The sequence below is a fragment of the Chaetura pelagica genome, unplaced genomic scaffold (assembly GCF_000747805.2).
Source record: "Chaetura pelagica isolate M959 unplaced genomic scaffold, ChaPel_1.0 scaffold117, whole genome shotgun sequence".
Taxonomy (NCBI): domain Eukaryota; kingdom Metazoa; phylum Chordata; class Aves; order Apodiformes; family Apodidae; genus Chaetura; species Chaetura pelagica.
The window spans coordinates 5,098,167-5,110,900 of record NW_009954185.1 but is presented as its reverse complement, the minus strand read 5'-3'; the positions used below and the strand labels follow the sequence as shown (position 1 = coordinate 5,110,900).

Below are 12,734 nucleotides of genomic sequence, written 5' to 3'. Positions count from 1 at the left end.
ATCAAATAATCATAATGATTTACCAAATGCTAGTTGATTCACTGTAGCCCACTACAGCATGACAACCCAATGCCTTGGCATGGGATTTTATTTCTTGTCTGATTTCTGCCCACCATGCATCTCGTGTCTCTGGTTCATCTGAAAGACAAAGTATAAATGAGTTCACTATTCTGTACTATATCAACCTAAAGCTTCATGCAATTAATCTGAAAAGTTGAATTTTTTATATTGAAGTGTTCTGTTGTATCTGGACACTTTTTAAAAAAATTGATTTCTTCACAATTTTATTTCAAGCAAACACTAATGGCTTTTTTTAAAATTACTTTTCTTCTTTTCTTGTTTGTCATCCATGGGAACAGGTTCTGACAAATTACTGCATTCTTGTTGTTGTCGTCCATAGAACAGATAATACCAAAATACTGTAGATACTGCTCCAATCTCTACCCACTTGAAGATGGTACTGTCAGTTTCCAACAACATGAGAGCAGCATGTAACTTGCAATAAAGCATCACAGATCCTCTGGAACACTGAAAAACTAGCAGTATTAGTAATGAAACAGTAATTGTAGTAATAAAGTTGTTATTTACTTTGGCATACACCTGACATTTTTTAATACTTGGAATAGTTTTTCCTACTGCAAGCAGTTCTCTCTTAACCTGATTTTTAAAGTATTTGTTCAAGACTGTATCACTAATCAAACTCAGCTCTGTAATCCTTATTTCAGCACTTCTGACTTTGAGAAGCCATAGGCATTTGAAACTACTTCTACATTAACAACATTAACAAGTACAAAATGTATGTTGACTATTTATTGATGCTTTTTTGCTTCAGTATCCTGGCAACCATACCTTTTTTGTTCTCTCCCTCCACTGCCCCCAATGGATTCTTTATCTAATTACCTTTATTGTCTTCGGGGTTATATGTTAAAATGTATCCTACCGGCTTTTCTGGAAGACTACATTAAAAATGCAAAATAGAATGCTACTAGAGTAGTTTATGTGATGCCTTTATCGTAACTGTTCAGCAATTAGTTTCCCAGAGCTAAAGCTTCTGTCTGGAAAGCTTTTTACATATGAAGTCAATTAGTATTGTTTATAATTAGAGTTTGTCAACTGTTTCTTCTTTCCAAATTGTTTGCCTGCACCAATGAACTTACTTCAAAACTACGTTAATTGTTGATACATGAAGGGGAAAAACAACAACAAAAAATAGGCACTCAGATTCTACAAAGGGATCTGGGTAGGTAAGATTCTTATACAATTTCCCTGAAAACAACTGAACTTTGCACAGATACAAACTTCTAGTAATTGAGATCTCCTTACTAAATCATAATTGAAAACATCAATGCCAAAACCGAAGACTCATTAGGAACTAATCTTGTACTATAAGGAATATTTATAAATACAGTGTATGATAATCTTGTATCATACACTAGGTTCTCTGACAACATGACAAGCAAAAATGAAAAATGCAGATATACGCATATTTTGAAATTTACTGAAACAAAAATATCGTACAGCAAGATGTATTAATTCATAATTTACCTCAACTTTTTCTTTAGAAGTGGGGTTTCAGATTTCTAAAACAATAATTTTGTAATTTAAAAAATAATAAAAAATAGCACAGAGGTTTTGTATATTCAACTATACCTAACTTCTTATGTTAATGCTTGTGTAACTCATAGCATTGTATGACTAAGAGCAGCCTTGCACTTGCAGACTGGAGTTTATCCAGCTTTTAGGAAATGAACATTGAATGGAAAAAAAAACTCTACACTGATAATTCTTAGGAAGGTTCTCCACAGTCAGTACAAAAATATATACATTAAGACACAAAACAGACTAAGGATTTTTATGAACTGTGTCAATCAATCATGTTCCATTATATCTGAGTTCACCTTCAAAAGGTTTCAATGCATTAATCGTAGAATCTTGAGGCACTGCACTTCACTGTTTCTCAACATGAAAACATCATTTACTGGGAAAATGAAATGCTTGAGATGATATATAGTAATCCTGACTCAGATGGCTGGAGCAACTGCTATCAAGGTCTCACACTGCTCAGCTTTCGAAAGCTAAGAATCATTCAGAAAAATGGAATTTCCAAGCTCAGCTGTGAGAACCATTTGTGGTACACAAAGGAAAGTGAGAAGGCAAAATATCTTCTCTTTTGCATGTGCAACTCTGTCTGAACAGAGGCTGCTACCAGTTAATTGCAGTAGTGGCAGGTGAACAGGATAACTTTGGAAACCCACATTAAGGCGAAGGCTACAATATCTGACAAAATGGGGAAGTTGTATGGGAGATATGAGAGCACAAGCTCATTCTGTAAATGATATCACTAACTCTTTATAGTGGAATGGACATGGATATTGGGAGCAATTCCTCCTTCTCCACCCAATCATGGACAAGAAGATTGCTTATCAATGAGGTTTTTCTCAACAACAGAAGTGTAAGTAAGTAGAAAAGTGGTTCACTGACTACGCAGAACTTTCTCAATTAGACTTGATCACAGGCAGCTGGCTATAAATATTGACTGAACAGCCACACAAATATTTGTACTTCACAGAAAAACACCTGCAAAGGAGAAGTAAACTTTTTCTAGACGTGAACAAAGATTAAAAAGTTGGTTTTACTGAATCATCACTTCTCTATTCACACTTTTAGGTACCATTTGGCAAAAACTGCTCCTACTTGTCACTGATGAGCTTTCTATGACCAAAACAAAAGTGCAAGAAAATGTGAAGTCACGATGAAGGAGGTGAAAGTAAGTAACAAGTGAAGCACCTGGGAATGAAGAAGGAAAGTGTTAAGGAATAAACAATAAGATTACAAATGAGAATATGACACTGAAAAGGTGTGTAAGCCACAGTAAAAAAATGAAACAGAATGAAAAGTCGAAAGGGAACAGATATGATGAAGAGGAACAGAAAAGGTAGAAATTGTAGTGACGGGTCCCAAACTCTATGCAAGCATTTTAACTTTCCTCCAGAAAAATGTAGGCTTAAATTAAAGGTTAGGAAGAAGTTCCTAAGAGAGTTAACTCTCACCTAACTTATCTACAAGAACACCTTATCATCATGGAAAGCACATATAATTGTGAGGTTGCTCAACACTGTTTTGCTAAGGCAACATTTAACCCTTTACTCTGAGAATCTGTTCAACATCAGAATTGCCAAAACTTTAGCTACAGTAATATAATAAATCTTTTTCATTCTTGTTTAAGAACAATTTTCCAGCCATTGACTTCAGTGTTAACAGGATCAGGCCCAGCATCTTTCAAAAAATCCAACAAATTCTCATTGCATAAGTTCAAAAATTTCTATACAAGTCATGCATAAACCAGTGTTTGTAAAGAAAACTGGGTCCTCTACTTAAGACATTTAATTCAGTATCTTTTTCTTTCATAAAGAGGCCAAAAATACAAGTAAGTTTATATATAAATACCATACATTCACAGTTAACACAAACTTACCTTTGCCTATTAAAACACAAAATTATTGTCTACAATTAAAATCAAACACCATGACATTGCAATAATAAATTGATACAAAAACTGAATGCAGTGCAATGTGTAGCATTCATATTCTTCTGACAAGTATTTTCACAAGCAGCCTTTTTTGACACATGAGCCACACAATTTCACATGGGGATGCCATTGTAGCATTTACAAGTTTAGTAAAGCTAAGGATTTACAGAAACAATTAGAGGAGTTAGGGAAGCAGGATGGCATGTGTCCAGTACACTCCATGAGAGTGTCTGTTGTTGTTTTTTTGCTAAGGCAAAAGCTTAAGAACTAAGGGTTTGCAAAGCAGATTCAGCAGACAGTAGCCAGAAACAGTGGGTATTTTGGCGCATGCTTGGATCAGGTGACAGTACAGACTGAAAACTATGGCAGCTCACTGAAATGGTTACAGAAAGTAATGGCCCTGGATTCTAGGTGGAAGCAAAAAGGCAAGCATACATGGCACTCAATCACAAGCTTTTCTAGCAAATCTACTAAGTAGTTTATCGCAAGGTTTATCTACAACTTGACGGGGAAAAAGTTTGCAAAAATTACACTGCTATTATGTGTCTTTTATTGGAAACAAAAGACTAAATATTAAACCTACTTTTATTCATGTTTCAAAATTGGCATGATATTTATAACAAAGTGGAAGCAAGGCGTACTGTTTCTAGAGTTAAAAGACTTGAGGAACTGTTGACAGCACAGTAATCTATAAAAATGTTGTCAACTCCCAACCTCCTCCAACTGAAACTTCCCAAACTTACTTTATTAGAGAACTTTAGAAGATACAAACAGCACTGTATTTTTTTTGTGCCCTAAATGTTTCTTGAGTCAGTTCCATCCCCAACCAATTCACCTATCTCTTCCCTTTGAAATCTAAGGTTGATTTCTGTGAGGCTGTATTGTTAATGGGATAACATCCTGTTCGAATCTATACCTAGAGATAAGACACTATCAATACTTTCTGATTCACAAGAAGTGACACCTTTCCAAAGCTATTTGCTCACTTCTACAGGGTCTTTCAAGATTAATCCAGAATTTGCATTATGCTAGTCCACACAGATTTTTAAGAGCTGAAAAAAAATTAAGACAAATGATCTCTTGATTACACAGATCATATTCAAGAGTTGCTATATTAAAGCTGAACCCCTAGACATCTTGAGACAAATACTGTGATGCAGGAACCTTATGATTCATTTTAACCTATTATAATATTGCATAATTTAGTAAATGTTTACATTTATCATGAAACATGCTAAAATGAGAACAATCATACTACGAAAGGTTTAACAATCTATAAATGACCAATCAAAACTGGTAATAGATACACCAATAATACTCTTTCTAATTCAATCTTTGAGTCTTTCACTAAGCAGAGCCATTACCCACACCTTTCTTATCCCCTTATTCTTTTATCTTTTTCATTAAAGCCTACTCATCAACTTATCTGGAAAAAAAGTGTGGGGGGTATTTTGTAGGTTTGTTTGGGTTCTTTTAGGAGACACCTTTGTTAGGTTGATCGGCATCCTTCCCCAGACCTTGAGGTTCAGTTTAATCCTCTCTGGTTATCCCATAAATACTGATGTTTCCTATCATCTTTCTAAAATATTTAACAAGTGAGTGTACAAAAAGCCAAATCCTCTTGTCTCTAAAGTTTAAACACAAAAATTGAGTAGCAAATAACTAAAGCTACAACAGTCTAACCTAAAAGATTTTTCAAGGCCACTCCATCCTTTTTTAGAAATACGCACTATATTCATCGTATTTGAAGAATCAAATCCACCAGAAAAATAGTTCCAGTAGTCCTACTGTTTGCAGAAACTTCTTGCTTTAATTTCCATGTCAAAAAGTAAAAAGGCTTTTTGTACTAGGTAGAAAACATACATAAAACCATAAAATTTTCCCTAGTATATTATTATAGACAAATTAGGTCATAAAAACACAATTTAATGGGAAGGGGTGAAATTTTTGTATGAGATTTTCTTCCCATTTCCTTTTAAAAAAAAACAACAAAAAACAATTGTAGCTGCTTAAAGATTGAGTGTTAATATATGTTCCAGTTAATAGGAATTAATGGGAAGAATTACACAGCCTGGCAACAGCAACTACAATCCATTAAATAGGTAAGGAAATGAGATGTGGTGGGGAACAGAGTTAAATCCAGTAGGCAGCCAGTCACAGGTGGTGTTCCCCAGGGCTCAGTGTTGGGGCCAGTCATCTTTAATAACTTTATCAATGACCTGAATGAGGGGATTAAGTGAGTTAAACTCACCCTCAGTGAGTCTGCAGATTACATGAAGCTTGGTGGGAATGTTGATCTGCTTGAGGATAGGGAAGCTCCACAGGGGGACCTGGAGAGGCTGGATCGAAGGTCAACACGGTGAAATGCTAGGTCCTGCACTTGGGCCACAACAACCCCATGCAGTCCTACAAGTGGCTGAAAAGCTGCCCAGAGGAAAAGAAAGGAGGTTGTAGGAAGGTGAGGGTCAGTCTCTTCTATCTAGTAACAGCCACAACAAGAGGAAATTACCTCAATGTGTGCCACGGGAGGTTTAAATTGGATATTAGGAAAAATTCCTTCATCAAAAGGGTTGTCAGGCATGGGCGGTGGTAGAGTCACCATCCACAGAGCTATTTAAAAGATGTGGTGCTTAGGGACATAGTTTATTGGTGAATTTGGCACTGTGCTAGCTTAATGGTTGGAACTGATGATCTTAAAGGTCTTCTCTAACCAAAATAACTCTGAGTTTATGATCTTTAAAAGATGTGAAAATTAAACTTTGCTTATAACACAGAAACTGAAGGAAGTAGTTTATTGGGATTTATCAAATGAAAAGTAGGATACACTGGAACAGCAGAGAACAGTGCAACCACACCAGAGAAAACAGGTACACCTCGTCCTACAAAGCTTAAACTACAGATGAAACACCTAGCCTGGAGAATAGTATTGAATCAATGCTTTTCTGCCACATGGGGTCAGCACGCATGTTTGTCAAGCCAAAATTGCTGAATGAGCAAGAAAGTAGGCTCAAGTTTGGATGTTTAAGAAATTCTCTGATTACTGAAGAAACTATTTTAAGAACATTTAGGATTACAGCTGCACCCAGCTTTCATGCATTTACAGGCTGGAATATTATAGCTGGTTGACTAAACACAAAACTATTTGTTTGCAGAGTGAGTTGTCTATTGGGTCAGTCAGGTCAAATCACTACATGACCACAAAACTGCAAGAGCACAGGACTGAAATCATACGGAAAAGCAGCATCATTCTTTTCAGTGGCAGCTCACTAACTGAGGAATGTTAGCTTTGCTATCAAGATACACCCCAACACGAAGAAGCAGTAAAATGTTTCTCTTAGTAACACTCCCATGAAAACTCCTGAATTCTTTTACTACTTTCAAATTCCAGTAAAAAAACTGCATGGCTGCTAGAAGGCTAAAGAATGCTCTGTTTTTTCCTACAAAAGAAAAAAAATAAGAAGTTACTTTAATTACGAAACAAAATTAACAGACTCTCCATAGCTTCTGAATCTCTGATGTTAGTCAATGTATTTGTAATTTATAGAATCATAGAATCATTAAGTAAGGGACCTGGAAGTGTTCAAGTCCAGGTTGGATGGGGCTTTGAACAATCTGGTGCAGTAGGAGGCATCCCTGCCCATGCAGGGAGGTTGGAACTAGATGATCTTTACGGTCCCTTCAAACCAAAACCATTCCATGATTCTAAGAAACTAATTCAGCTTGGTAAACCTAAACAATTTCCCAGATTAACAGAATATCCTAGATTTAAAAAAGATAATAACTACTGGGATCTTCATAATGAAAAAAGCAAAGCTGCACTGTTCTACACTATCTCTAGGCTTGGGGCAAAGTGGCTGGAAAGCTGTCCAGCAGAAAGGGACCTGGGGGATCTGATTGATAGGGGGCTGAGTATGAGCCAACAGTGTGCCCAGGTGGCCAAGAAGGCCAATAGGATCCTGGCCTGATAAGAAATAGTGTGGCCATCAGGACCAGGGAGGTGATTGTCCCTCTTTACTCGGCATTGGTGAGGTTACACCTCGAATACTGTGTCCAGTTTTTGGCACTTCAATACAAAAAAAGACATTGAGGTGCTGGAGTGTCCAAAGAAGGGTAACCAAGCTGGTGAAGGACCTTGAGAACAAGTTTTATAAGGAGTAGCTGAGGGAACAGGGCCTATTTAGTTTGAAGAAAAGGAGGCAGAGGGGAGACCTCATTGTCCTTTACAACTTCTGAAAGAGGTAAAGAGGTAGGCGCGGGTCTCTTCTCACAAGTAAATAGTGTTAGAACAAGAGGAACTGGCCTCAAGCTGCACCAGGCAAGGTTTAGACATTAGGAAGAACTTGTTCACTGAACGGGTTGTCAGACCCGTTGCCAACATGTTGCCAGGGAGGTGGCTGAATCACCATCCCTGAATGTGGTTAAAAGTTGCCTAGATATGGCATTTGGGAATATGGCTTAGTGCCATACTTGCCTACTCTACTTGGTAGAGTAGGGTTAATAGTTGGACTTGATGATCTTGAAGGTCGTTTCCAACCTAAGTGATTCTATGATTCTATTACCTCAGTCACACCTTGCAAATTATATGTGTAACTTATCATAGGAATAAGGATATGTTATGGTTTTGAGTAGGTCAGGCAAATTTTTTGTACCAATAGGGGGACCTAGAGAGGGAGTGTTTAGGACTCTGAAGGATTCAGGTGGGTCAAAACGGAGAGGGGTCAGTATTCCCTCCCACTTCCTGCCATACTCTATAAAAGCCAGGAAGACCAGAAGCCCATTCCCCTTTTTTCCTGTGCCTTTCCTTCCTTGCAGCTGCTGTGCTCCAAGGCTCCTGCTTTCTTCTCAGCTTGTACATGCTCTGCAGAATCCAAATCCACTGGGTGCTGTGAGGAGCCATGGACCCCTCTCTCAAGTTGGTATTGCCACTAGGGACCCCACCTATCTCTGCAATCATCAAGATTCGTTTTGTGTATGTTTGTATATAATTGTATATTTCTGTTCCTCATCCCACGTTACTGCCCTTTCCATGTTCCAGTAAACCTGCTGCAGTTTTGATTTCCAAGAAGTCTCTCTTCCTTATTCCCTTTTTATCTTCTTTTGGGAGGATGGAGGGGGGTAAGAGAGAGCAATTCTGTTCACAATTTGCGGTCCACCCTGACCAATAAACCAAGACAATATGGAAGAATCCCTCAGACTACAGCATAATTTAACCTTCTCTAAATAGTAAATGTAATCTTTGAGGCAACAGTTTCCTGTAAACTAGTTCAACAAAATCTGCTGTAAATACCACCAAGATTTAAACATACTGGCTATAACAGTAAAATATCTGATAAAGTTTGCTATTCGTTATAGACAAAGGCCTGATAGGAACAGCACAAGCTGGAAAGAAGTATAAATAAATAAACTATTGAAAAACCACCTAAAAATAAAGGTTTACATTTTACCATACTTCCTCAGAATTCTAAAAGGTCAAAAGCACTGCCCAGACATAACAAAATATTAAATCCTGGAAATAGGTTTCTCTCTGGGAAATCAGTGTGCCAGGCCTAAACATGTAACCAGACCAGCTTTTAGTTATTATTTTGGTCATTCATCCTAGAATTGTGAAGTCCTTACAGCCGTGCATAAGGTTACCCTAACGGAAAGATGAATGGGATGCTAAAGAAGATCTGGGAATCTCTTTTAATTGATCCTATTACAGTAGCAAGGGCAAGCTCTGCCACTTTGAAGAGCTACTCAGTAATAAAACTACTTACTCCACCTCCTATCTCTCTGGTGTTTTGTCATCTTGGCACAATAAATACAACCTATTTAAAAATATGAGCAATCTTCAAAGGACATCTTCAAACTACAGCAACAAAGGGGCTATTAAGCAAACCTGGCGACACTGTGCTGCAACAAGACAGGCCTTATTAAACCACATTTTATACCTCGTATCACAAAATTAACAAGTATTAAAGCTTTAAACAAGCTGGAACCTCCAACAAGCATCAATAATACTAATTTATCTAACACAGTCTGAAAGAAACATACAGAATTTTAAAGACAAAAAACTTAACTGCTCAATACACACAGATAGATGTTCACAGATAAGGTTGCCACTTTCTGGCCAACTGCCCCACAGACTATCTACCTTTCTGCACAACTGCAGAAACAGGATGGCACAATTTGCCATGAAATTATGCTGCCTCTGTATTTCCTATTCATTGTTTAGACTCCATTTAGTTGCTACATTAACAGAACCTCTGCATTCATTATTTCTATACACTCAAAACTGTTTATTTCATATTGAGACAAATTAGTCAGAGAAGCCTCTCTGAACCTCTGGATCCAAGGAGTCCTTCCTACAGTGCGTTTTGGAGTGAGTTCAGGACCTCAAGGAGACTGCATTGAGAGAGACCAAAGCCTCAAAACTTACAAAAGAACATGAAAAATATTAGTGCACTGGCTAATAGAATTCAGAGCACAAACTGGACAAGAAAAAAAAAAAAAAGTGTTTTTTATAAGAATCATGGCATATTGAAAAACTTCAGTCTTTGCACGTGGCAGGAAAACCTGTTTAGCCTAATTCAGCTCAGATAACGATCCTACCAATTAACATTTAAACAGAATTATTTCTGTAACCCTATTAGGGTCAGTTAGAACTTGTGTTATCTGCCAATTTCCTACTATCTGTAGACATTTTACAAGGACATGTTTACCTGTAATTATGTAGTACTTAGGAAGGTGTTATTTCAACTAGAAACATTCTAGTTTTCTCTCTATTTTGAGCCAGGCAAGAAGTTGTACAATTATATCTTTGCAACCAAAGAGTGATACATTATAAGGCTAAAAACAGTAATTGTAATCCATGAAGGAATTTATATCAAGATAATAGTTTTAGTCAAGCCCCATATGTTGAATTTGCAGGAGTTATGTGCAAGAATAACAATTTTCCACAAGACCAACATTTTCTCTCTCATGTACTATCTGTAGTGGTGCAATAAGGAACAGCTTTATTACAGCATTTGTGCAGTGAAAAGTCTATAATGGCTTTCACACAACTAGCCAAATTTCACTGAGACTTTTAATTCAGTATGAACAGACTATATAGAATTACTTACTACTGGGCACAGAACTCTAAAGGACAACCCCCCTGTAGCTCAGTTACATGAATAACTGCCCAGAACTCATCTCAAAAACCAAACCAAACCAAAACCAAAACAGTTCTAAAGAAAATTATTTCACTAGTATAAGGGTGCATCTGCTTCAGAAAAAAATATTCAAACTCCATTTAGGAATTTCCAATCCTCTGGAAAGGTTGCACAAAAGCAGAGTAAAATATTACTGAAAAACACTGTATCCCTCATTCTGTTCAAAAAAGCTTCTGACAACTACCTTAACCTCTCACTATCGCATCAACACATACTCATGTACAAGAAATCAACCTGGAAATTCTCCAAGAAAGGGCCAGACGTCAAGCCTAAAATGTTGGGTTTTTACTAGTTCTGAATGATAGCTACATTAACCACTAACAAAAAACACTGACATTTTATACTATATTCTTACAAGTATGCCACATTTCCACTCCAGACAGCAGTATGAAATGTAATTTGCACATTCACTGTATGTTTGTATTTCTGTGAAAGAGTAGTATTCAGTTACAGAAGCAAAACATATTCAAGGTTTCCTCTTGCATTTCCTCATATACAAAACTAGTTCTGTGGAATTTCCCACTCGAACAGCAAGTCTGGATAACAAACAGGAGCTCAAGAGATCCTTAGTAATTTGATTAACAATCTTTTCTCCTTCTGTGTTTCTGACTATTAGAGCTGAAGAATCACTGCTGAAGCAGCTCCCCGAATGAGGAGTTTAACAACATAATTATGTGAGAACACCGCATATTTTAGTGCTATGAAACAGCCGAATGCAAAAGCAGTCTCTACTGAACAAGTTCCTTGCACTTCCTAAGGAACCCTTCTTCCCTGTATTTAACCTCAGGAAGAAACTTTAATAAAGATCCAATATTCTGGATGCAGAACTCCTTTCATGTTTCTGTATTTATAGTACATTCTTTAACATCCTTTTTCAAAGAGAGCACCAGGGTACTTCTTCCACTGTATTATGTGCCCTCTTTTCTATGAATTCATGCTCTTGTCTCTCTACTTTTATTTTGCAGATTCATCTTGATCATCACCTTTTTATAACGTTGCAAACATTTAAACAATTTTTTTTGCACTGAACTACATGCAGTTCCAAATGTTTAAGTGGCTTTTTCTCCATTCAGTCTTTATTTCCACATTTTGATTTTCAAGCATCTTGAAATCTCTAACTTTTCACCACCATCAGATGGTCCTGTTCTAATTTAACACAATTAAACAAGCTTCCCTGCCAACTGGCAAAACCAAACATCCTTCTGTGCTGCACAGGTTACTAGCAAGCTTAAATGAATCCTGAACATTTAAAAAAAAATAAATAAAAAATTAGCTTACTTATGGTTGTGATTACATTCTTGCTAAGGTGAATGTAACATAAAGACAGAGCAGTGTTTTCCGTAAGCTGTATAAATCCCTTCTCTCCTTCAGGTCAAGTATTAGCCAGCAAGTTGGGAATAAAGCTGTAGAAGTGGGAGACGAATAGAAATTCTGATCTTTGGTTTCTCAATGACAGCACATCTGCTCAGCGTATTTGTCATTGTAGTGTAAGACAGAGTTAACTTGCACATAATCTGCAACTCTACTATCCATCCTGCACCATATTTAACAATCTCACTTTCTCCCATCTCCTTCATTCAGCAACATACCTAGTACTGCAAAAGAAACACACTTCCAAGAATGTGATCATAATCTACTTGGTCCCTAACCAGTAGGATTAAATCCTACATAAGTCCTGCAAGCTTTTGATTGCATTTTACAACACAAGATTTATGAACCAACAAAGTCTGGACTACATACTATCCTTCTCTTTAAACAAATAGTCCTCCTTATCTACTTTCCATTGCTCAGAAAATGTTTGTATCTATAATTTAGAACATATTCATCAATTTCCTTATATTAACACAGGTTCAGCCATCCTTGAAGTAAGTGCAAGCTCATGCAAAACAAAACTAAATAACAGCCTCCCCCCAAATCAAACCAACCGACAAAAAAGGCAATTATCTAAAAAGATAATAATAAAAAAAATCATATCTGACATGATCCCAACTGTATAAGTAAGTCTCTTTCCC

General features: G+C 36.9%; 1 protein-coding gene across 1 annotated transcript in view; it reads right to left on the bottom strand.

Annotated features, from left to right (window-relative positions):
* The window catches only part of C2CD5 (C2 calcium-dependent domain containing 5), a 74,469-nt gene that overhangs the window by 22,524 nt on the left and 39,211 nt on the right, over nt 1-12,734 (bottom strand). The window contains exon 11 of the mRNA XM_010003012.1: nt 24-138. Within this exon, the coding sequence (XP_010001314.1) occupies nt 24-138 (115 nt within the window). The remainder of the gene's footprint in view (nt 1-23; nt 139-12,734) is intronic.